At 39.7% G+C, this 25,912-nt stretch overlaps 2 protein-coding genes across 3 annotated transcripts in view; one reads left to right on the forward strand and one right to left on the reverse strand.

Annotated features, from left to right (window-relative positions):
- Nucleotides 1-8,974, reverse strand: part of LOC130250862 (serine/arginine repetitive matrix protein 1-like) — a 33,338-nt gene extending 24,364 nt beyond the window's left edge. The window contains exons 1-2 of the mRNA XM_056486974.1: nucleotides 8,447-8,974; nucleotides 7,577-8,109 (exon numbers count right to left, since the gene is read on the reverse strand). Of these exons, the coding sequence (XP_056342949.1) occupies nucleotides 7,577-8,109; nucleotides 8,447-8,784 (871 nt within the window). The 5' untranslated portion in view covers nucleotides 8,785-8,974. The remainder of the gene's footprint in view (nucleotides 1-7,576; nucleotides 8,110-8,446) is intronic.
- AKT3 (AKT serine/threonine kinase 3) overlaps nucleotides 8,541-25,912 on the forward strand; it is a 145,032-nt gene continuing 127,660 nt past the window's right edge. Inside the window, exons 1-2 of one of the 2 annotated variants that reach the window (XM_056486306.1) lie at nucleotides 8,541-8,671; nucleotides 21,012-21,166. In XM_056486306.1, coding sequence (XP_056342281.1) covers nucleotides 21,121-21,166 — 46 coding nt within the window. In that variant the 5' untranslated portion in view covers nucleotides 8,541-8,671; nucleotides 21,012-21,120. Of the gene's footprint in view, nucleotides 8,981-21,011; nucleotides 21,167-25,912 lie in introns of both variants that reach the window. The other variant, XM_056486305.1, reaches the window with a different exon arrangement.

Genomic DNA, 25,912 nt, shown 5'->3' on the forward strand with positions numbered 1-25,912 from the left:
ATTTTACTTGTCTACGCTTAACAGCCAGCATTTTTATCCAGGTCATGATCCTGGGGCTCAAAAGCAAAAATCCAACTTGTTCACAAGCTCAGGTTTTATGACCAGAAAATCTTACTGTGATTATGAGTCTGGACTACCAAGTTAATGCAGACCTCAACATTTTTCTAATTTCTTTAGCAGGTGAGCTGAACAAGAATATTTAATTGTGATCTAAAGTAACAGAGAATCTACCACTCATTGCTTAAGTTATTCCAATTTAATATTATTAGAGAATTTAATATTCCTTACTGCTATAGCTAGACTTACATTTTCTGCTTGCCAGCTCAGTTTTCATTCATCAGATCTTCCAAAGACATTTACCATTATATGTTGAATTACCACATTACAGGGTAAAAATATGAATTCTTTCTTTCTTAAAGAGATCAGACTCTTTCAATATAATCTTTTAATATGAAGTAAGGTTTCAACAACATGCCATTAATTTTTAAATTCTTTTAAATTTTCTTAGTAGTTTTTGAATACTGAGCTTTGTCTGGACATGGTATTCTGGTACTTGTTTGACTGATGTGGTAATAAACCACCTATCTAAAATTATTGAAATTAAAAATGTAATTTTACTAGCATTAATTCGCCCTGAGCAGCTTATTGTGTTTCTTTCATTTCAATTCATATGTCATGTAAACAAATATGTTGTATTCTCAGCAGCCTCAGTGTAGATTCCGTTAAGGATATATTAAAATTATTTCAAAATTCCTTGCAGTTATTCTGGATAAAAACGTTGCTTTTTGAAAAGAGCTGAAAACTGATTTTATGAAGACGGCATAGTGACAGCTTACTAAAAAGTTCAGCCTTGAATCATCTATAATAATAGCTTTTTCTTGGTTTACAAGATGGATAGATTATAGAACGAGGCAATCTATGAATTCCTTACAATAGTAATAAGAATTCTTATCTGCTGTTCTGAAAGGAGAATTGCCAAGAGTTTTTAACATAACAAACAACCAATAATGTTTCTGACAGAAGGAAGAGTTATAGAGATAACATAAATATCTGAATTTTCACCAGTAAATCCAAAACCCAAGGAAGGTATCACGAAACACATACAAACTCACAGGTAACAGAACAGGACATGACAATCAGGTGCAGAACTTCACAGCATCTCCTGGGTCAAAGCAACACCATGACAGAGGTGCTTCTTTTAAACCATCATGAACTGTCTAGGGAGACCTTCTCTGAGTCCACTCACAAATGTTGCAGTTCATCAGTACTGCCATGAATTACCCTTTGCCAGCAACAGATGTGTCTTCAAAATTTATGCCTCAGCTTTAGTAAGTGGAGATTTTTTTCCCCCAGTGCTTATTTTTTTTTCTTCCTATTTCCTACTTTGTAAAACACAATTTCATCCTAATATTTTTCCTTGATTATTTTTTTCCATTTCTGTGCTGTAAATTCTTCTGTAAATAACTTCTATTGAGAGGAGTTCTTCTGTTATCAAATTGGCATCAGTTTATAAAACTGCTATAAAAATGAAATCTAAAAGGTATAAATCATTTTCCCACTGTTTAAATCTAATAGACAGCAATCTACTCTACAACACTGCGTTTTAATAAATTTAATGAGAATTCATCATTTTCATGTTAAACTGAAATAAATTACTACATGAAATCCTGACTCTTTAGAATAACAATGACTATAAAAACAACAAAGGAGATATTACAGTTTTTACATTTTGCATGATAATGGGCTTAAAACAATTCAGGGGGAGAGGACAATTTTGTTACAAAAAATTAAACCCTTCCATGATTGAGCGTATGCGACTCTCACAGAAGTCAAGGACATAATCTTGACCCAAGAATGTCAACAGGAAGTCAGAGGATTAATTAACTAGGAAAACAAAAGCAAGTTCTTATAAGAAGAAAATTTCAGAGACAGAAGTGTTAAGGATAGCACTTAGGACATTTAGATAATTAACATCTTTTCTAGAAAATACACAACATTCTGGTGATAGAAATAAGGATCTTAACCACCATTTTGTAACATTTACCTAAAGTTTATTTTAAGAGAAGCTTTGTTTTTAACAATCATCTTAAATCCTAGTAAACTGAAGAATTAATTAGCAAGCACAGAGGATCAGCAAACTAATGCTTTAGTCTGTTAAACCATCTGCTCAGGAGCACCCTGTTCAAATCTTGGCATTAGGAGAGGATGGATGAATACTTTTGTCTCCTGCACTTAGTCACAACTTGCCATTCTTTGCTTATGCACATTTTTTTTTTCCTTCAGCTCATGGTAAATAAAGTTATAAAGAGGTCAGTAATTGATCAGATTTCTGTTACCATGAAGTTTTGCATAACAGATTGCTAACAAATTTGGCACAAAAACCTTACTGTAGACATCCATCTCTCTTATTTCATACCAGATTCCTGTGTTCAATAGGTATGTATGAAGGGACAGATTCAGTATTATCTTTTGTTTTCTTTGCTTAATACAAAGCAGGCCTACATCGAGTTAAACCAGGCAAAATAGCATAAAATAAGTGAAGTCTTCAAGGCAATCCGTCCTTCATTTCTGAAGACTATTAATGAATGCTCCATTAATATTTTACTACCTCATTCTTTTTCATTATTAACAAGAACATACTTAGCAGATCTGTGGAGGTCCTTGTTATTGCAACCCCAATCTGTCTTCATTTTCTAAACTTTTGTGCTAATTCTTTGATTATGTGTCACAGCTTTGTTTCCAGAAAGTGCAGGTACATTCTGACACATAATGGATCAAGGGTGGTGTTTAGGAATGAGGGTAGCCAACAGTCTAGTCTAATGGAATACTTTTTTTGTTGACACTGAAACTATTTCCTTGTATTTCAGCCACTCTCTTACAGATTGGAAAGATGGAGGGCTGTCAGCTACAAACAAGGTGATTGATACAGTAGAGAAGCCATCCAGCAAATCGCTGTGAAGTCTGCATGGTAGCAAGGGGCAGAGAAAGGTGCCCCAAGGAGCACATTAAAAGAGGAAGGTGCTCTGTGCCACTACTAATCGACTTGCCAAAGACAGAGCAATGTTCCAAATAGAGGCAAAGATCTGGACTAAGCCTGGCAATAGGTGGCTTCCTTTCTATCAACAGCCTGCTTTCTCTACAGTTGTTTCTTCCTAACTATTTGGGCAGATGTGATGCTGTGATCCTCTCAGGACCACATGGGGAAGATGGTCCTGGTCACAAAACCTCTGAAGAGGAGACATTTGTTTAAAATTCTGTTTCTCTCTCCAATAAGCTTTGTGCTCCTTGATTTTGCTCATGCATTACAGACTTGATCCTCCTAACTAGCTTCAACTGGCATTTTCTCATTGACTTCAATTAAGTGAGACCAGGACACCGATAAGGTTCTGTGTGAGAAATCACTGTATGGTAGTAATTGCAGAATTTTATTCAAAGACATATTTTATCTGTGTTGATGAAATTAAAATAGGATAGGAAAGAGGGAAAAAAAAGCTCAGGCGGAAGGGCTGGCATTTTAATTTTTTCGGGTTGCTTCTGTAGTAGATTGACCTCCCTCAGATAAATCTGTGCACCATGGAAACTATTTTCTCACTGAGGAAAAATTTCCAAGTTCAGCTGAAGGCCTATACATCAAGTTAAGCATGTAGCTAAACTATGCAACCGTGTAATCTTACTGCCCTCTTCCCATCCTTCTCTCCTGTTGTTTGTTATCCTTACTGTCTTATCTGGTTTCAAAGCAGGTTAAGGTCACCGGGGTAGGGCATGTGCCTTTCACACTGTTTGTAGACCTCCAGTGTGTGGGAGTATGGGAAAGAAGGGATTTTTTGAATCTTCAGAGGACAAATAATAAAGCAATAATAACATGCTTTTTTTTAACATGGATGTAAAATAAATGCAATCAGTGGATATTTGCACAGTCTCATATCCAGTCTTTTTTGTGTTCAGCATAATTCTAGTACTGCTCAGCCATACATAGGTGGACAGAATTATTTCTTTATTGCTATCTTGCTTTACTGCGTATTTGCAGATAGCCTACAACCTGCAGGTCAAAATTAATAATAATAGTATGAGTATAATATTAATAATTATAGTATGAGTATATGTCTACATGACTTTGTAAGGGCTTAATTTTTGTAAGCACTGAGGAACTGTGACCATCTGAGCAAAGGAGAACTTCCTGTATCCAGACAATTTTGTGTAGGAGCCAGACAGCAACAAAAGCCAGCCCAGCCATCCGCTGCGGGTGGAACTGAAGCGGTTTCGTGGAACTGGTGACATGTGTAGCAAAACAGCCTGCAGACACAAAGTTTAGAGTCCAGGGTGAGGTTTTTTTTTCTCAACTCTTTTTATATTAAAAGTAAACAAATTGCTTTCTAATTTTTTAACCTAAATATGTCACAGATATCTGGAGAGATGGAGTGAAATATTGCCCTCCAAGGCAGCCGCAGACACAGAAATACCTAAAATAAATAAATAAATAAATGCCAAGAGACTACAGGCAAAGAAGCAAGAGATTAAAGCAACAAAGTTACTCAGGAGTGAACGCAACAGAAAGGGAAAAGACAGGAACTGTAAAATTCAACTGACCACAAGTTCTGTTTCCTCCTAGAATCCAGCAGATTCCAATATCCCCTGCCTACATTTTTCCTACATGCCTTATCTGAATTCTACAGCTTTACCATGAGTTGTTTCTTGTTCTGAGAAATCCAATTGCCACAGGATGACTACAATGGAGATGGCAGTGGTTAAAGTCCTGAAGTGTCTGTGTGCACACAGCAGTGCAGAGAATCCAGTCAGAGCTCAGCACAAGCTAAACAGGTTCACCCCTGTAGTGAACCTACAAGTTCAAGTAGTAGTCACCTTGTAGTAGCTGAACTTAAACTCACTAATAGTGGTGTTTCATGTTTTTAAAAGCTACACACATAAGAGAAAAATAAGCCACAACTCTAGCAGGCAACACTTTAACTTCACTAGAAAAAGATTAATAACATTTCTGAGCATCCTTTTATATAGAGCAAATTTCATGCTCTCCTGTCAGTTTCCACTGACATTTGTGTGTGCTTTTCAAACAATAACAAGGAAGACTGTAATACCAGAGATTGTCATCTGACCCATTGTCCTTTTTTTGTCTTCTTCTTCTTTTTTTTTCTTTAATGAAACTTCTATGCTTCCAGTTGTTTTGTTTGTCTTGATTTTTTGTTTTGTTTTGTTTTTCTTTATGCATTCTTACATGGAAGCAAGCTTATTATCTGACACGAGAAACAAGGAACGAAATTAAACTGAAGGCGATGTTACCCGTAGAGGCAGAGAGAACTGATTCTGCAGGCAAAATCTTCTCTCCTTTTAACTATTTGTTTTCAGGATGCAAATCTCTGTAATCTTAGATCCTATCACTGTGGTAGTGATAACAGTCAACAAGAGCATGTTAAGTGAAACAAGAGATACACCCTCTTTTCCCTTGGAATGGACAAGTATATATTGAGAGTATCTGCAGGTTTACCCTTTGGTTTCTGTTGAAATAATGATTACACGTGATCATATAAAAGTTTATCAAGCTTCTTGATGGTGCCAGATAGATGACAATGAATGAGTTTTATTTGTTTGGTTTCATGACTGTAATTGGAGCATGTAACGTCAGAGGCTCCCATTTTTTCCTGAAATTATGTGCAGCCCTAATCTCCTTCTCATGTGAACTGCAATACTTTCTTCATTAGCATATGCTGTTAATATGTTCATTAAATTCATGTCACATTGTAATTAATCTGAAAATTATGTCATTTCTACAGAACCTACAACCTCATTATGTTCACAGTATGTACATCACAGGCATTTTATTTCTGAAAGAGGTATACCTCTGTTTGGTTATTAATCAAGGGGTCATTTCTGCCCAATTTACAGTGATTAACTCTTTACAAGAAATCATTTTGAAGCCTTGAAGTACGATACTGAAGAATAAAATAATTATATATTCTACAGAGAGAAAAAATCATTGCATAGCTGCACTTATTTATGTAGTACATTTAATAATCCATATAAAAAGTATCAATTTACATTCAGCACACTGAGGTCAATATATAAGACTGTACAGGATCAAAAACTTAGGAGTAGCTAAAAACTATGAATTTCAAAACAGAGAGCTGATATTTGATTTATAAGGAGTAAGATGATAGTGAATCTGATTTCAGAGTCATGCTGAATAAAAAGAAAATTTACCTATGAATAGTTGTCTACGCCATATAGATAAAACAAAATTTTACCAATCAGGTTAAACTCCAGATCAACGTGACAGGTTTCAGCCCACTGTTTCATTTTCAGCAATTAGTAAAAAATAAAAGTGTAGAAGGCTCTCCTTGTAGGTAAATGTTATCTAATATGTTTTTTTTTTTTAGCATGCTGCAAGAAGGTTTTTCTTTTTAAAAGTATATACATGTGCTTCTAGGTTTGATTTTTCCAAGGTGATTTACACCAAGTATCTATTAATAAATGTAAGCAAACTCACTATCATCATAAGGGAAGTATTTGGAGACAACAATTAGGGGTACCAACCATACACACATACTTTATTAATATGAAATTTGCAACTGTGAGTGGCAAGGATTAGCATAGAACAGGAATGACCTGAGTGATATCAAATACCAGGACTTTCTGTGGGCCCAGATTTCACACTCAGCTTTTGGCACCTGAACAGTTGATTGGCAGTCTATCAGCTACTGCCCATGCAGGTTTCATGCTTCCTTAGGTTCTGAGCCCTTCGGAGGAATTGCAGCAAACAGAAGGCACGTTCCAAGAACTACACCTTCAGTTTTTCAGGAGCAGCGTAGTAGCAACGATCAAAGGAGACATTAGTGAATAAACATATTTTAATAATTGATACTATGGTTCTCTGTGAATATTGATGGTTAATAAGATGCTCACTTTACTAAAGTGTTTCTGAGAAAGAGGAAGACCGAACGGTAAATTCTGGGAAAGGAAGTAAGGCTTGGCAAGGTCCTTCTAAAACTATTTTTCAAAAATATGCATTAATCAAATACAGTATAAATTTTGGTTTTTTTCAGAGTTAGGGGGACAGAGAGCTTAGATTGTAGCCTGCTAGTGAGAACAGTGTGGCAAACAAACTTCATAGTTCTAAGAGGGAACTCAGCATATTTATGAATGGGATTATTGGTGTGGTTGCTTGCCGCAGCAGGGAAAGGATTCAGTGCCCCCGGAGGCAAATTTCCAGTCCTGTGCCAACTCATATGATTATTTAGATTCTCAAAAAATCTCTCTGAAGCCCTGTAGTGGTACAGAGAATAGGAAATCTGGTGTTTCAAAGAGTTGTTGAAGATGGGATATGAGAGGAAGGAAAACATAGAAATTAAAGGTGAAGTTCATGCTAGAGAAACATTTTCTGGTGTTCTTTTTTCTTTTTTAAATGTAGTTTTGATGAACGTGCATTTTTACAAAAAAATTTGCACCGATGAAGCAGAGCAAATAGTTGCATTTCAAGCAGCCCTATATATCTATTTCTCCTCTGCAGTAACGAGTTCTGACACAGGTCAGTGTGAACTGAGTGTACAAACAGATGCACTTCTACCGAAAATGAATTTGTGCGGATTATTGAAACCATAAACGATAGTAGACATCTTTATGTGCGCCAAACTCTTGTAACACGCGTACACACAGCCGCTTAGCCGTGGAACAAAGCGCGGAGGGCAGGGTTCCGATGCAGCCGAGGGTTGCAGGAGCAGGCTCGGCGGCGGCTGCGGCGGGAGCAGCAGGCCCGGGGACAGCGCTGCCGAGCCGGGGAGCGCCGTGCCCAGCGCGGCACCCGCAGCGCGGCTGCTGTGCTCGCACCGGCTCCGCTCCCGCAGCGCCTGTGGCAATGGGAACGACCAGAGGCTCGGCAGCGCTGTGTGCGCTTTCTCTGGGTGTTTATTTACCCGCCGGGGTAAGGCAACCCTGCAGACCATTAGCAACACTGAGGCTGGAGCATCCACTAAACACTTCAGCGAGGGATGAATTACGGCTTCCTGCGGCGTAACTGGTAGTTCTATTCCTGGCGGAGTTGGCACAGCCGAGTGGACCGCTCCGGGTACCGGGGCAAGCTCGGGGCGGGGGGCTGTGTAACTGCAGAGTGCGAGAACAAAGGGAGCTGACCCCGGGACACGCACACGGGGCTGGCGAGGGGCCGCGATGCCGAAAGGAAAGAGCCAGGCGCGGTGCGGCGCAGCGCCGGCGAACGCCGCTGCCTGCATCCATCCATCCATGCATCCATCCATCCATGCTCCCGCTCCCACCCGCGGCCCGGCGGCGGGACGGGACACGCCGCTCCGCTCGGCTCCCGCCCCTGCCTGCCTGCCTGCCAGCCGGGCGGGCGGGCTGCCTCGCCTCCCCCGTCCTCCCTCCTCCCTCCGCCGCTCCCTCCTCCTCCTCCCTCCGTGCCGCCCGCCCCCCCCACCCTCACCTCAGCCGCCCCCCTCTGTCTGGCTCCCCCCGCGCTGTCTGGCGGCCCCCCCGTCCCCGCCGCGCTTCTCGCGAGAGCCGGGGATGCCGCCGCCGCCGCCGCCACCGCCGCGGAGGGGGAGACACTCGGGGGGAGCCGGTGACGTCGGGAGTTTTCCTGAAAGTCAATAACGAGCCCGGCGGAGGCGGCGGGAGGAGCCGAGAGCGGGGCCCGGGCGGCTCCGGGGTGAGTGCGCCGGGGGGGAGCCGCCGCCGCCGCCCTCCTGACCCCGCGCATCGATGTTGCGGCCGCGCTGCCCGCCCGGGCGCCTCCCTGCGTAGCGGGGCGCGCAGCTCCATGTAGCCGCCGCCGCCAGCGCCCTGGGGCCGGAGCCGCCTCCTCCCGCCCCCGCGGAGACACCGGCCGCCAGGGACCGCCGAGCCCGGCGGGGGGACAGGGGAGGAGGCAGCGGCGCCCTCCCTCCCCTTCTCCCCCCCGAAGCCGCCGCCGCCCTCGGGCTCCGCAGCAGCGCCCGCGGCGCCGCCGCCTCTGCAGGTACGGGGCGGGAGGGGCCGGGCGGCGGCGGGGGCGCTCGGGCGGCGGCGGGGGCGCTCGGGGAGGGGATGCGGGGCGGCGGCGCGGCGGGGCCGGGGCGGCGGGGAGCGCGGGGCGGGGGCGCCCGTGGCCTAGCGCCGGCGGCGGGGCGGGAGCGGGGCGGAGGGGCGGGGGTCGCCCCGCCGGGGTGCGGGGCCGGGATGGGGAAGGGCGGGGCGGGGGCGTTTCGGCGGGGAGAGTTATGTAACGGGGGAGGGGGGGCGGCAGGGGCAGGGCAGGGCGTGCGCCCCGGGGGCGCTGGATGCGCGGGGCCGCCGGTTCCCACGCGGCGGCGGGGCCCCTCCCCGCCTCCCCTCCCGGTGCCGGGGCTAGCGCGGGGATTTATCCGCCGGGAACTTCTGTGCGTGTGCGCGGCGTGCCCGCGCGGCCCCTGCGCCAGGAATAGCTCCGCGCCCCGCGGGCCGCCGGCGGCAGCGCCTCGCACAAGGGAGGATGATGCTGATGCTGCCGCCGCCGCCGGCTCTGGCTGCAAGTAAACAAACCGGCCCCCCCGCTCGCCCCCGCCCGCCCGCCCCGGCCATCATGGAGGCCGCGGCCCACATGCAAAAGTTGATGCGCAGCCGGCTGCCCGGGTGACCGGCGGTGCCCCGGGCCTGCGGCGGGTCCGGCGGGCGGGTCCGGCGGGCGGCTCCCGGCAGGTGCAGCGCGGGGCGGGCCCGGCCCGGCCGCATCCCCCGCGCCCGCACGCTGCCGGCTCTGCCTGCCGGGGGTCAGCGCGGCGCCCCTCGGCAGCGCGATCGCAGCGCTATATATTGTACTTTAAATGCAAATGATCGTGATGTAACGAGCGCTGCCGGGCTTATAGGCTGCGGGGTTGCTTTGTATGGGCACCGCTTCTTAGTTTACTTCTGGATGGGAAGCCAAGAGGCGTGAAATAGCCAGGACTGTTTCACGTTCTCCCATGATACGTTGATTAGATGTAAAAGGAGAGAAATCTTATTTCCCTACGGGTGGAAAGGATAAACAATTTGATCTCTCTTGACCTTTATTCTAGTTTTTTTTTTTCTTTAGTGTATTTATTAGTTGACTGGCTCCTTGTATATATCTACATAATCTCATAATATTTAAGAAAATGTGTCCCAGTCTCTATTTAAGACTTTTATTACAAAAATTATGATGTGCCTGATACCTGCACTGCCAACTTTTTTCAGTACTGAAAAAACATTGAGCAGTCTCTTTTGCTAATGTTTGTTTAGCTCTTGTTAAAACTTTGCTAAACATGGTTCCCTGCATTTTCCACATAGAGGATTTTATTTCATAAGGCAAGAAGCATGCAGATAAGTAGACCTTAACTTATGACAAGTAACATTTCATGATCTCCTGCTTCTGCCAGCTGCTCTATAAGCAAGACCTGCTTGTTTACAGGAATATGGAAAGAGAGTACATGAGGTAGAGAAGGAAGCTTATTTTGGCTTTTACTACTCAGCTTTGTAGGACTGTTTGGTTTTGTTTTTTAATTTTTTAAAAAAAATTTAGTGGGAGCCTATAGGTCAATCCCAATATCTTTAATTGGATTGGATCACTAATTATAGTCCACGAGGATATATTTTGGTTGGATGCAACCAGTAAGTCAAGTTCAAATAAGGGCCAAAGAAAAACTTCAGAGATAAGATGTCTCTGTTTCCTAGAAGGCTACGTGTATTGTTTGAATAACTCTTTTTTTTTAATTTTTATTTTTTTAGTCTGATGTGAGTGCATGGTGTACGTGTAAACACAGATAATGTTAACAAGACTGTCTTGTTTTAGACAGTTTATCCTATGGTGCATTACTCTAACTAGGTTTGAATGGATTCAGTAGTCTCCTTAATTTCATGAATAGTTTCACAGAAAGTAGTATTTCAGTTTTCTGCTCTCTCATTTGTTCTGCATTTTGGGGCAGATTATGTGTTTTTGAGCAAAATTCTGCTATTCTAGGGGAAGTAGGTGAGAATTCAGACAGGTACTAGTTTTAACTTTGCTCCAGTTGAAGTAGATACAGTTATAAGGATTGGATAGCCTTGATATACACTAGAAATTGACTGTTTGACACTGGAACAAATGCTTTGTGAAATGGACAATACTCTGGTGTGTTTTTTTAAATTTCACTCAAAACCACTTACTAGAGCTCTGCAGTTGTTTGCAACCCAAGCTTCTGTTTGCAAGACACTAACCAGAAACCATATCTTGACTTCCTACTGCGTTTTGCAACAGCATGTATCTGAAGGTTCTATTATAGCCAAAAGATCCTTCAGACTACTTGGAATTTGCCTAAGACCAAGTGAATGTGTGTTCTTTCACTTTCTGGGTGCGCATTTTCCCAGTTAAAAGAGACCTTCTGAGCAATAATTTATATGTATTGTTTGTGAAATAACTTTGGAACACTCAGTTGTTTTGGAAGTTATGAACCATTACTAAAGTGGTTTGTGTTAAAATGGATTTGAAGCTTCTGTGCTGTTCTGAGTATGAAGATGATACAGATTCTTGTAACTGTTTGCTTACAGTTTCATTTTGTGCTGTTAATGCAACAGGTGATGTGGACTTGGCAACATAGTAGCCTAGCTTTCCTTCAGTTTTGAAACAGAGACACAATGTTATTTGGCAGATTTTTATGGCTCAGGCATGCCAGTTACTTTAGTCCATATTGGAGAGTGGAAGGGCATGGACATATACTGACTGAAAACTTTGTTGTACCATACTTTCATTTTGACATGGATAGTGTATAAATTAATTAATTTCATATGAAAGAAACACACCATGCTATAACTGCATGTTTTGTAGGGAGGTTGGTTGTGTATATAACATAAGTCCTCTGTTCGCTTTTTCCCAAGTAATAAAATAAAAGTTCTGTTCAAAATGTGCAATACTGCCCTGGTGAACTACAGCAGCAATTAAAAAAGAGGGAAATAGTTAAATGTGTCCATCTATGAGTTTCATTTCACTTAAAAGGTTGTTTTTATTTTCAGAACTTGTATGAACTTTACCACCCACTTCTTGTTGAAGTACTGTCCTTTAAAAGGAAAGGTTGCCAACTTAAGTGTCCTTTCAATTTATTCTAGAATATTAGATTAATTTGTGTTATCTTGGATTCTCATTCTGTTAGGATAGGCCTAAAAGAATACCATGGAAGAGGCAGGGGGTGCTTTCTAGCACAACATGCAGTTCAGGAAGTTTTGCATTGCTTGTGAGGAAAGGTGTGGTTTCAGTGAGAAACTTGCTTGTCGACCAATGTGTTTTCTTTTTGCTGTAGGGAAGAGACTTCCCCAGGACCACAGAGTCTCCTTGGTAAATAAATGTGTTGCACAAGTTACTCTTCTTTGCAACAAGTTGTTGTGGTATAGCAAAGATTACCTTTTGAAGATAAGTTACACAATAGTTGGCAAAGCTGATTCAAGCTGTTTAAAAATTAATGTTAAAGACTGAGAAACAACAACAAAAACCCCCAAAACAAACACCAAAAGCCCCCCAAAATCCCAACTCAACCCAAAACCTACTAGCAAATACTGAAACATTGAATGTGAAAGTTAACTTTTTTGGTTTTTTTTCTTAGCATAGAAAATAATCTTTAAAGTTTTGGTTTATACATTTATCTTGGGTAATTGTATGAACAACATTCTGGACTCCCTATAAGAGTTTATAAATCAAGCTTATTTAGGCAAACCACTAGTATGTACTAAAAAAACTGCAAAAAGAAATCCAAGGGTATAGCAGGTGATTATTAGGCATTTTTTTCCTTGTTCCATGACTCTAGATCAATAAGTATGGGCATTTATGATGCATGCCTAGGATTTTAAACAGATTATTTTTTTCCTTTATTATTTAAAGATGTTGTTCAGGTGTAGCAGGAAGATGCAGCAAAGTTAACACTTCCAAAAACATCCCCCAAGATTTAATAACATTAAATGTTACAGCCAAGGAGAATAAGCATACTTAGCTTGTGTATGTGAAGGTGCTTACTTTTGCTCAACTTAAATATGTCTTTGATTTTTGATATATTTGTGTCAACATTTATCATGTTTAGGATAAATAATATATGTTGAACCCATCTTGACCAATCTTCTTCTTCCCCATATTTCTGTGTGAGTGTCTGAGTCACACTGATCAAAAGTAGCATTAAGAACACATTGTTGCCCTGTGATTTTTTTCTCTGTAATATCCTGACTAAGTAACACTGGTGATTTTTAAATTCTCTTAAGAATGCAAATGGGACCTCAATATTTCGTGTGCATTTCTGAATGACTTGACAGCCAAAGTTCCCTGCATAGTCCACGTGGCAAAGGTTTGAATGCCTCCTACAGCAGGAGCAGAGGTGAAGACCCTGCTTCAGCTTTAGATCAATGCCTTTTTGTAGGTGTGGAATGTCAGTGCTCAACACTCAACAGCTCCTTGTACAGGTGGTTTAACACCACAGAATTAATGCAGTGGTTCTCAGTTGAGTCTCAGCAATCTTGCAAAACAATTTCTACCAACCAAGACACATTTATTTTTTTCCCCTAAGCATCCAGTGTATTTCTTGAGATATGTAATTGTTACAGCTTGCCTCATGAGCTTTTGTTGAAATTATTATATCCTTTTCTAAATGTATTGATACACTTTGAGAACAGAGAATTAAGGTTGTACATGTGAGTTTCATGTAATCTGACTTTTCATATGAAATTTGCCAAAGACCTTCACCTAGTGTAAGTTAGGGTTGTTAGGCCTTCTGTCTTTGGGAAATCCAAGTCTAAGGTTGATGAAAATAATGCATTTTTGAGTGAACAAGAAAATCTGAAGGTTTTAGGTTAGAAGTTGATTATGTTGTAGTCATGTTGCAGTGTCAGGATTTGACAGTAGGTTCAGCAGTGTTTCATTGCTCTGTAGAAAGGAATCACAAAGTTCATTCCTATTACAAGGCAATTCAGAATTTGATTTGTTCAATGCAGACATAATAAATAAAACCTACTATGTAAGAGTTTAAAAGAAAGCTATTTGGTAGGCATGTCACTGAACTTTTCTCATCTTTTATATTGATAGTTTGAGAACCCTTTTTTTTTTTTTTTTTCCTCCTCAGTATTTTCTTGTTACTCATGAGTAGTTAATATATTTCTAGTTTTTTATTCAGTGGTGTGCTTGGTCTTTTGTGCGCAATACAGAGTTGTGCTGCAGAAAAGCTACCATCACAAAAATAATTAAAGGCATGGGTTTAATGAAACTTTGATTTCTATCTCTTGAAAGATCTTTTAAAATCTCTCCTAGAATGACTAGGAATTTCTAGATTCTTTGAGCTTTTGAAAATTATGTTAGTTTTTTTCCCCTGAGTCTTCCAGACATAGAAAAGTAATTTTAGTTTGTTTTAAAAATATGGAGCTAATGTTTATTTTTTTTCACTGTTTGAGTATTTTCTAAACTAAATTTTTAAAGAGCAAAGGATCTTTGTCTCTAGAAGGCAAGGATTAATATTCCTACATTAATCCATGGCAAATTAAATTTATTACATGTGTTTTGAAGGGTTAAGTGAAGTAACATTACCATAGTTGTGATACTCAGCTCAGCTAATCCTTGTTTTGACTTCCTCTGAGTCCCAAAACTCTCCCAAGATCATTGCCTCAGTAATTTTTTTTTATGCATAATTTTAGCCCTCCCTTCATCTTTTCTACTTGAAATGTATTCTTTGGTTTCATTTCAGATGTACACTCTAGTAAGTTTTATCTCTGCTTCTGTCTGCTTTTCAGCTATTGTTTTATGTGATTTGGGGGGGACAAAAAGGATTTAAAGCATTTTTTGTCAATAAACACAAGGCAAAACAATGGGTTGTTAATGTTTCACATGGGATCTAAAGAAACAATTTAGTTACATTTAGAAACTTCCTTTATACCTTGGTAAACAAAGGCAAGGGTGGCTTTGTTCACCTTGCTTTAATTATACCTTTGTCCCTTAAAATAACTTGCTTTGTCATTGTAAAGGGAAATAAAATACAGAATGATGTTTTCTTTCCTGATAAACTTATTCAGTTGCAGAATCTAAATAAAACATCTAACTTGTATATTAATATTTCAGTATGCCTGCATTCTCCTAACTAGGCTCATCTGAGCATATATTAGTTATGTGAAACTTGTTGACATACTGAAAGCAAAAATAGAACACTGCAAATATTAAGCATACATGTAAGCATGCATTATAAAGAGCTATTTGTGTTTTCCAAAGTATGTTGGTTTTCCTTACCACAAGGTGTAGGCAGTGCCATTTTCCTATCATGTCCCTCATTATTCCAAATCAAAAGTTACAAAGTAAAGTTGTTGTGAGTGAATTTCTAATGCCAATTTTCTGCAAGTTCATTGTGGCTTTTAGCATGAAATGTAGTTTCAAAGGTATTTGTAATGCCTCTCATGGAGATATCTTGGGATTTTTTTAAATATTTGTTTTAAAAACTGTAAATATGTCTACTTAGAAATTACTTTAGGTATCTTTCAGATAATCATATGTACATGAAGTTTACAATTTTATAAACTTAGGATAGATTTTCTTTAAATAATCATTTTTTTGCTAATTAATTTGTCTTGTCAAATCAGTTCATTGTTTGTCTTGGTTTGATACTGTGTTTTTTGTTTTTTATTTCTTTTTCAATTTTTAATTGACTCTAGTAAGTTGGACAGATACTATCTTCCTAGAGGTTTCTTTTTCCTCAGTCTAAGTTATGGTAGTATTTAAATCAGTCAGTATAACCAGAATTCCAGAATAGGTAGTGTATAAATACTTGATACTTTTTAGATAAAGCACTCACCTGAGTGTGATTCTTCCACTAACAATTAATTTGATTAATCTAATTTGATTTAGCAAGTTTTGTAGGAATCTCTATTCTGTCATATAGTCTTTTGTATAATATTTGATGATGTGCAATATATCCTCTAATTGTTCGGCCAGCTTTGCTGGGGAGGAGGATATGCATGTGTTTTTTGTATAAATAAAACCTGGATTTCAGCTTCCATTCCTAAAGATAACTCTGGTTTTAATTTAGAGCTTTGACATTTTGAATTCCTTGTTCTGTGTGTGCAACCTGCATTGGGAACAGCTACAGCCTGCTCGGTTGTTTGGGGGGAGTCAAACTCAAATTTGGGAAGAGCTCTTAATAGCTTGATCTGCTACAAAAACCAAGCCCCCCAAAGCAAGGAAACAAATGTGATGGAAGCCACTGAGAACTGCTTTTTTTGGTGATGTGGGTATTGTGTGCATGCACAAAATGATTCAGTTACTTTTCTGAAAAATCAAGTGATGGAGATGATGAGATTTGGCTCTGCTTACATGGGGGACCAAGAATCTCAGTGAGTCAGACAAAGGGAATCAGAGAGGTTCACTTAATGTTCTTTTTTCCCCAGACATTTAACTAAACAAGTGATTACTTGTAAAAAGGGAGAATGGTAGTACTCATATATTGAGAGAACAAGGTTGCATGATTCACTGAATTGATAATGGTACAAGAAGTTATGGGGATCATTTCTGGAAGCACTGAAATTGATTCTCCTGGTATTCTCTCTGGTAACTTGAGTTGGTAAATGTGAGAGTTTCTGTTTTTTCTCAGCTCCAAAATTGTTGAAAGTAGAAGCCTGTGTTTATGAAAGTTCTTACAACAGAGAACTGAATCATACAATTTACACTGAATTTATGGGCACTGTCTTCTTTACTCAGCTGTCTCATGTCGTGGGGAGAATGGGAAGATGCCCAGATTTCAAAGGAGTCTTGTCTGTTCTTATGAATCTCAATGATAATTCACTTGCACATAGTAGTTGTTAAGTGTAGACCTGAGACACAGTTTTTAGTTCTTCTGCTTTTAAGGGATTTCTTTCCTTCTCCCTATTCACCAGGTCTCTGTAGGTAGCTGACTCGTGTGATGGGCATGAGAGCCTCCTTTAATTTAAAAACAGAAGCTGGGGAAAAGCTGTCTTTCTACTGAATGGTCCATTGCTCATTTTAATTGTTGATCTTTTAGCTCCCATATGGTAGCATCATGAAGTAAGATAGTTCTTCTCTATATTACTGATATTCCTAAAGTTCAGCATTAGAACAGAGAAGATATTGGCTAGTTTTTACCATGGCTCAGGGAAACTTTGAGCCTTGGCACAGGGATCTAGAACTCTGTTGCTTATAGAAGTCTCTGCTAAATTTTTGGTCAGAAAGTTGCCTTTACAACCTTTACAGCTAAGAACTTATACGTATAATACTAGCTCTTTAGAAGTGTGCTGAATTGTTTTATCTCACACTAAAAAAGTGGCTTAATAACTTCCTGAAGAAAAAAGGAAAAGTTGTACATTTTTAATAAAATAAAACCCCCCTGCAGTTGTTTGCATAGAATCATAGAATCATTTAGGCTGGAAAAGTTCTTTCCAGCCACTAACCTAATACTGCCGAAGTCCACCACTAAATTTTGTCCCTTAGTTCTTCACATCACTGATTTTAATGGAGTAAATTTTTACATCTTTGTAAAGTATGCTGACAGTGGGTTCTTGTATGTATTGTGCATATACATGACTATCTGATGATGTCTACAGAATACACACAGTGTACTGTTGGAAAATACATCTTTCAAGTTTAAGATACAAAAAAGTGGGGGGAAAAAGCAGCAATCTAATGTGTTCTCTAGTTGCTGGAAAATATGTGAAAACAAGTCAAGTTCTTCCCTGTAGAAAGCACCTGTAATGCAAAACATTGTCAAATTTTGTTCTAACATTTTTCTCCTATTTCTGTGGGTTCATCCTGTATAGCAGTAAGGTAAACTGTAAAAATTACTGCATACCTGCTGCTGTGACTTCAAGTGCATTGGTAGAGCAGAGTTGATTGCTAACAAGTATTTGAGTTCTATGCCAGATGTGTAGAATAAACATTCCTGTAGCTTTTCTTGAAGTAGTTGAGCTATAGATGAAATGCTGTTTTCATGTGAGAGTTCTGTGTGTTTCAGACAACTCCTTTACATCTGTACACAAATCTTTATTACATCTTCAGGGAAGATAGCTTTTGTGTGACCATTTTTTAATATAAGGCCAGTTTTGGTCATGATAAGAAGTAATTCTCAAAATTCTGCTCTTCTGGAGCATTGGTGAATGACTTTTAGAGTAAAGGAGTACAGCTTTTAGAAAGGCTTAAAGGCATTTAATAAGGGGTAATATTACAGATGCTTACAAATGGCTTCTTGAAAGTGTAGTGTGCATATATAACCTTTATTTTCATTAGCTTCTTAATGCTTTGATTTATCTCCTTCAGTTTCCTGTGTAATTCAGCTTGACTTTTAATTACCCATTAATGGAGCAATCAATACAACCGTAGAACTGTTGGTAACCCTAAAGTTGTTTCTGGTAATACTGTGAAGCTAAACTGGGGATAGTGCAGTTAATTTTATCACCACATTTGTGTGATTTTTGTATTTTGGGGATTTTATTCAAAGTTCAGTAACGCAGTGCATGTGATGGGTGGGATGCAAGCCTACAGACATAGACTTGAGGTTGTTTCAGGCACAGTCTGACATGAAAGTCGGTCATAGATCAGATTTTGATTGCATAACACTAACTTAATTGTAATCAGTGGGTAAATAGGGAGCTTCAAGCATGAATTCATTCATAAATCATGGACTGACTGATCAGTCTGTGGGCAGACAAGATTATTGCTGCTTAGTACAGAAGTTAATTTCTTATATCTGTATCTTTACCAGTAAGAATAAATCATTGCACACCAGAAATGGAAAGTACACTAAATTTGCCAAAAGGGTAAAATGTATTGCAGCATGTGCCAGCCCAAGGTAAATACTGAGTGTTATATTACTTCTTGTGTCTTTATAGCTGGGAAAAAAATTCAACTGTGATTACTTCTCAGAGAATGCAATGGAAGTCTTGTGGAAAACTGGACTTAGGTTGGGTATTTGGGAATTGATGTGCTTACACTTCCTTCCCAGAACAGCTGCTCTTGGGTCACAGTTGTTTGACACCCACCTCTGGGCTTTGTGAAGATTTATGTGTTTGTAATAAGAGCTGATGCTGTGCTGTGCTGATCCAGAATGGCAGAACAGCAGCCTGCTTTCAGGCACGTGCCCTAATCTGTCAGATCTCTTCTCATGCACAGCTGATAGACTTGCTTATCTTGTTTGAAGCATGCAAACAAAAGTTCTGATAATGTCTGACCCAGAAATGAGCTCTCACATTAGTAAGGTGCAGGATGGGGAAATGCATGCTTTGGTTATTTCTGCTGTACTGGCTTGCATGCAATATGATGCCTAAGCAGCTAAGGTTAGATCAAATAACATCAGTAAGGCATTCTTATGTCCTTCCAACATGTACATAACATTTTCTTTTAACTCTTATGAAATTTAAATGGGGTGTGTTTCTATAGACACAGGTGTGTGGTGTCCTGCTGGACATGGCAGGGTGTGATGCCAAAAGTTTTGTGTCACCTGCACAGGTCTCACTGCCATGTCTGCCAGTGCTGTGGGGATGTCTCAGAGACACAGTAGTCAATATTACTTAAACTTTACAGAATTAATGGTTTTAAACTTGTGGTTTTTACTTTTGTGCATTCAAATTACTGAGTGTTTTTGAAAAAAATAGTTTAAAGAAAGTAAGACTTAGATGGGCACACTAGAGTGTTTCTGTAAAATTGGGTTATACTGTATTTTGTGGCATACCATCTGAAAAAATACTCATGCTAAGTTGTATTTTGCATGTTACACCATCCATGCAGAAAAGCCTTCCATCTAGTTGCTGTGTCATGCAAATACACATATTTCAAAGGATAAATAAGAACTAACCTGTAGGTCTGTAATGGTTCCATTTTTAGTTTGTACTTGATTATGTTAAAGAAACTGATTTCCCAGTTCTTTCTTCATTCATTTGTTGCACCAATTGCTTCTAGTACAGTCATATTTGTTTCTTTCCTGTTTGTATATGTTGGTCTGTCTACTAAATAGATATGTATGGGCTGCATTTGGTAGCACTAAATTTGTGTGGGGGTTCTTGTTCTGTGCCACCACTGTGTATATGTGTGCTCCTGTGTATAGAGCTGTAGAAAGGTGTTCCTCCACCATCAGAGAAATCCCATGTCTTGGCTTCTCACACTTTTCTGGATGGGCATTATTTGAATGCTTCTCTTTATTTTGAAGGTTGGAGGGGAAAGGCAGTTTGCTGGCAAAAGGAAACATCTCCTGGCCTCTGGCTTTTCTTCCTACATTATTGTACTGCTATTTATCTCTTCTTCACAGCTGTTAGGTTAGCTCTGGGAGTGAGGTGGTCAAAAGAGAGGGTTGTGGCTTCTGAGAGTGGTATGTCCTGTTCCAGGACTAACTTCCCTTCTGTGCCCTGCAGGCTGAGGTTTGTAGGGAAAAGAGCACTCCTGTCACTGCCTAGCTTAAAGCTTTGAGAGAACATGCACTCCTTTTTATAAACTGAACATTGGGGGTGGTTTTGGTTAATTTTTACTTATAAGAAGTTGTTTTTCTGTTTGTGTACTTGGAGATGATGCTGTTTTTGAAAAACTCTTGTAAGTTCAGGATTTGTATTGGCTATAATAGTATTATAGTGGAAATAGCAAGAATGTAACCTTTCATTCCATTTTGTCACACTCTTAATATGATTGTAGGTAGCCATAATAGAGGATGCACTTGTCCATTGCATGGGTTTTGACAACTGTGGAGCAGGGAAAGCTCCTGTGTGTTCAGAGGTGGGCTTTTGAAGCAGGGCCAGCAGCCTTTAATTTAACAGCATCCTGTGCATTACTACAAGAGATTTCTGCTGTGTGCCTTTTATAAAAGTGCCATATGACTTAAATTTTAACACATTCTGCTGCTTTTTAGTATTGTAGTGTTCATTGAAAATGTGCTGTAAGACTAGAAACATGATTGTGTTATACAGTTAATTAAAAATAAAGGCAGATTTTTAATATGAGCTCAGTCAGTGAAATACATCAACAAAGACTTTTTTGTTGGCTGTCAAGTGAGAAAAACAGAAAAGACTCAAATTCTTTCTCTAATATTTCCTTCCAGTGTGACTCATCAGTAGAAATTGTGAAGAGCTGCAGAAGAGAAGCCAAGCAGACAAGCTGATAAGTCAAAGAAATACTCTTTTGAGTTTGGGGTTCAGAGTGGAGTCATCATGAGCGATGTTACCATTGTGAAGGAAGGCTGGGTACAGAAGAGGGGTAAGTTCTGCCTTTTAATGGGAAGTGCTTCTCTGTGCAATGGTATGACATGGTTACACAGATGCATGTTCTTGGTTTATCTTCTGCTCTGGAGCATGCCAATGTGACCATATGGTCAGATTAAGGCCTGGTTGGTATTGATACATAACCCTCAGCACTGCCCCAGTTTGTGGGGTAGCTGACAGTGCAGAGGAAGTTGGACTCTAATTCCCACCTTGAGCCTTGTTGCTGCAGCTGCTGTTACCTGTGCATCAGGCTCAGCTGCTGTTGTGGCAGCTGGAAGAGGCAGTAATAGAGCTGTGCAGTCAAAGGTTGCCTGGAAGCTGCTGTAGATATGATATTTTGTGTGAAATTTCCTAGATGCCAAAATCATTCAGTGTGGCTCAGATTGTATTACAGATGCAAGTAGTCCCAGTAAAATCAACATAATACTTGCATAAAGGTCAGCATACACCTATTACTTAGCAGACCTGGAAGACATATGATTAAAGAATATGTTCCTATCTATAAGCCAGTGTAAAGTATGATTTTCTGTTATATTTGAATTCTTGTGATTCTTGAGATGTGTCTTTAAAATGTTTTACCATGGGATTTGCAAATTTAGGGAGTTTGCTGTATGTTCAGCTTTGAATGTGAAACCTCTAGAAATATCTGGCATTCATATCATGTGATGAACTTTGGATGAAATCTTCCATGCTTCATACTGCACTGATTTAGGTTGTGGTTGCACACGTGATTATTTTCAAAAGAATATGACCTCTCTCACAGAGAGGAGGTGATCTGGATTTTAGAGTGATTTATGCCATGAGTTTCTATGATCCTAGCCCAGAAAGATTAGACTAAAATAGTGGGAACAAAATTACCCTTTAATTTGCAAAGAAATCCTTTGCTTCAATAGCAGTGTGTGAAGACAAAGATCATTATTAAATTTGTTATTGCAGATTGACATAAAATGTCAAGGAAGGCAAGATAATGAGAGAAGATTTTATTATTCTTTTATTATTTCTGCATAAATTGTATTTCAGGATGCATTATGGGTATTGTAAATGAAAATGAGCTAAATAATGTTATGCTTAAGGCCTACTTCCTATTTTGGAGTGTATTCCTGTGTTTATAACAAATAATATTTTACATGACAGGAACTATTTAAACATTTAAATTATTTTTCCTTTCACCTTGTTGTTGTTTACTCAATTTGGAGATCTGATTTCCTTTTTTGATTCTTCCATATAAATTTATTTCAAATGTACTTGAATGGTTAAGGTGCTCCAAATAATTTTCTTTTACATGACATCAGTTCCTTCAGGAAATATTGCTCATTCTTATTGCAACTGCTGTCAACTCTGTGAGCAGTGGATATGCATATATTAATTACTGGGATCTGGAAAGGGACAATGTACACTGAAATTCAATGTCTTACTGAATATTCAAAATTTTGAAATGCTAAATAAAGGTTTTTCTTCTCACCCTATTTTATGATCAATTAATTGAAGAAAAGCCCACCAAGTTGACATTTTGAGGTCAATTTTATTAGTAATTGTTTTCCAATTAAAGACATTTCATGGCAAGCATTTTTCCTTATCATAAATAACTTTGAATTTATGGTTGGTTTTTTTTCTTCTTGCTGTATGTAACTGTGTAGGTTTTAGTGGAAATTTTAAAAATTGCATCTAATATTGTCCTCAATTTTCTCTGACTTATCCTGGTTGTTGGTGAGTTAAAGTGTTCCTTTTGTTTGTTTCTGAAAACAAAAGGAAAAGCACTGTTGTGTTTCACAATGCTAAGAATCCTTAAGCATTTTATTCAATGGTTACACATTTCATGTAATTACAACTTTTACTCTGACCTTGCTCTGGAGCAAGAAAATCAAAGTTGTTAAGTGCATTTGTTAAATTTTGCCAGGAAAAAGTATCCAACTTTAATCTATATTCTGAGAATACACTCAGTAAACACTTATTTTGGCAGCCAAATATTCTCTTCTTTAAGAAGCATCATGGGATTGGGTAAAGCTGTCTTGTTTCCACAGGTGATCAGTGTTACAGTTTTAAAGTGAATTCTTTAATCAACATGTAATACTCATTGGCTCAGTTCACAGGCTGGTTTTGGTAGGTACAAGCCACGTTCCACTGGAGAAGGGTGAATGTGGGATCTCCAGGCAGACACAGAATAAATTCCAGCTCCAATGATGGGTTCTTTGGACAGCCCAAGCCAAGTGTATGGTGCAGCATAAATTTCTGAGGCTCCAGACTGAATTTATCTAGAAATAAAGCTTGTAAACCCTTCCTGCTGGGAACATAGGAGCCTGGGCTGCTTCAGTTGGGTGATGTGTTTCTATTATGCTGAATTACTTGGTCAGGTGACTACAGCCCTGGACCTTATAAAATTGTCCCCTTCAGCAGTCAGTATGGCTTATGGTACAAGGAAAGGGAAAAAAAAAGTCCAACTTCTTTTTTTGATTCACAGCCCAGTCAGGAGTATGAGGATGACTTGAAGGTATTGGGATGAAAAATGGTTTTGAGGAGCTGTCTAATGAGATGGGCCATTACAAAGGCGAGTTAGGTGAACTCAGTGTAGAAATGAGAGGGGAAGACTAAAAATAGAGTTGGGGATCTCTCTCTGAATTGAGACTCTGCTGGAGAGAGGCTAGGGAAGACAGGGTATGTTAGTGCACCCTGAATGGCTGTGAAATGCAGTGAAAAGATGTTTGCTTTATTATTATTCTTAGTGCTGTATCCATGTCAGTAATAGAAGGCTGAGGGCTATATGTTTGTAAGGTTTTAAGCCTGCTGTTGAGGACTGAAGGATCAGATGGGATGCTACACAGTTGGCTTCAAAGCCCTGTTTTTCTGTGTGTGCTTGAATGAGGCACCCATTAATGTTTTACTCAAAGTTAAGAAATAGCAGAATTAAGTTATTTTGACACTGATCATACTTGGGCTTTGAGTAGTCTTTAGGAGAAGCAGTTTCAGTGTGGAGAGAGTAGATGACATTGTGGAAGAGTAAGCTGTTGTATATGAAAGGTCAAATGAGCAGAGATGACAGGCTGGAGGTGAGAACTTTGGACAAGAGAAGACACAAACCCCAAGGAGAAGCAGTGCCTGAGAAGCTTGGGGAACTATGAATCCCAGGTGAAAGGAGACCCTGAAGCACAGTGGCTGGGTGTGCCTGAACAAGTAATGCAGCCCAGCAAGAGCAGATTTGGAGAATGAGATAATTGGTGATGGGACTCCATACTTATCTACACTTGGTGCATTTGTACAGTGAAGTGGGTGTTAATTTGGACTGGCTTCTGTCTGCTTTTGTGCCCCTTTGGCAGTGGTAGTGCTCCTGGAATACATTGTGTGGCTTTTAGTCTCATCTGAAAGGAACCAGGTTTGTGCACCGTGGGAGTGCTTCAAGCAGCAGATGAAAGTGCATTAACTAGGGTGGTGGGAAGATTTGCTGCAAAAGCACTTTCCTTATCTGAACTGAAGTACTGATTCAGATCCCTGTGAGGCATCAGAACTTGGGCTAGTGGGGAGCCAGCAGAGCAGTCTCCTTAGAGTGGAGTGTCTGGTCAGGTGGGAGAGGCGTGGTGATGCATTTTGTAAGGATGGCTTTATGGCTGGAATTTATATCTTACATCCAGTGGCAAGAACCAAGCAGCTCATGGTCTGTGTCCATGTGTGGCTGCAAAGATATTTTTGCAATTCACTGGCTCAGTGAGGATAATTTTTCTTTCTTCTCCAGTTATATCTGTAGCCAGATTAGGACAGAGATGCATTGTCTCTTCCTTTATGGATTTACTTTTTAGATGACACCAACATCTTTCTTTGTAATGCATACAGATGAAAGGGAAGCAGTTTTGACTAAAAACCTTAAATACAGTGACATGAACCTTGTTGCTGATATGCAGAAATTAAATATTTGACATTATTGCAGTTAGTGTAAGTACTCTGCAGCAATTGCTGAAATGACTTTTACATTTTGGGTTTGCAGAGGACAGTGTTTTGCAGAGTGAGTATCTTTAAGTTTATGTAAAAGTTAGTATCCTTAATTTTACTCAACGTGCTTTTACTGTATTTACTTAATTAAATTACATGATTTGCACAGAGGGATATGTTTTTAATTTATTGTTTTGGAAACGTGTTTTTTTACATGATGAACATGCCTAGTGGGATTGGGTCTGTACCATTACAAAAGTGACTTTTATGCTTATAATTCATGTGGGATTTTTTCTTTAAAGCCAAAGTTTTTTAAGTTGTACACTTGACCTTGTCTGTGGTCTATAATAGTCACAACAATTAGATTTAAGAATCTTTCATAACTATGCTTAATTGCAACCTAATTTCTTTATATATAACCTGTGCACAGAATTTCAATTAATTTAAATATATGAAAAGATTTAAGAGTTTCTGTTACCATGTTATTGAAAGATCATTAGGGACAAAGGAAGAATTGACACAGATGCTAACTTTTAAAGGACCCAGTTTTAAATTTAATGTGTCAGCTAACTTTGTCTTTAATTGAAAGAGTAAGGTTTTGATGAGGATATACCTAGTGTGTAAGGCACAACACCATGGCTAAATCATTGTTTAAAGACAAGGCAGTGTGCCAGTTTAAGTTAGTGCTTGTGTTGCCACACTTTGATTGCCTTTCTTCTGTTTGGGATTTGGAATTTTGGTCTGGTGTGTTAGGTAATGCAGTTTGCCATGGCTCACATGGTCCATGTACCAGCATTCCAATTTGTAGAGAGGGAACCAAAGT

This window comes from Oenanthe melanoleuca, chromosome 3 (assembly GCF_029582105.1).
Source record: "Oenanthe melanoleuca isolate GR-GAL-2019-014 chromosome 3, OMel1.0, whole genome shotgun sequence".
Taxonomy (NCBI): domain Eukaryota; kingdom Metazoa; phylum Chordata; class Aves; order Passeriformes; family Muscicapidae; genus Oenanthe; species Oenanthe melanoleuca.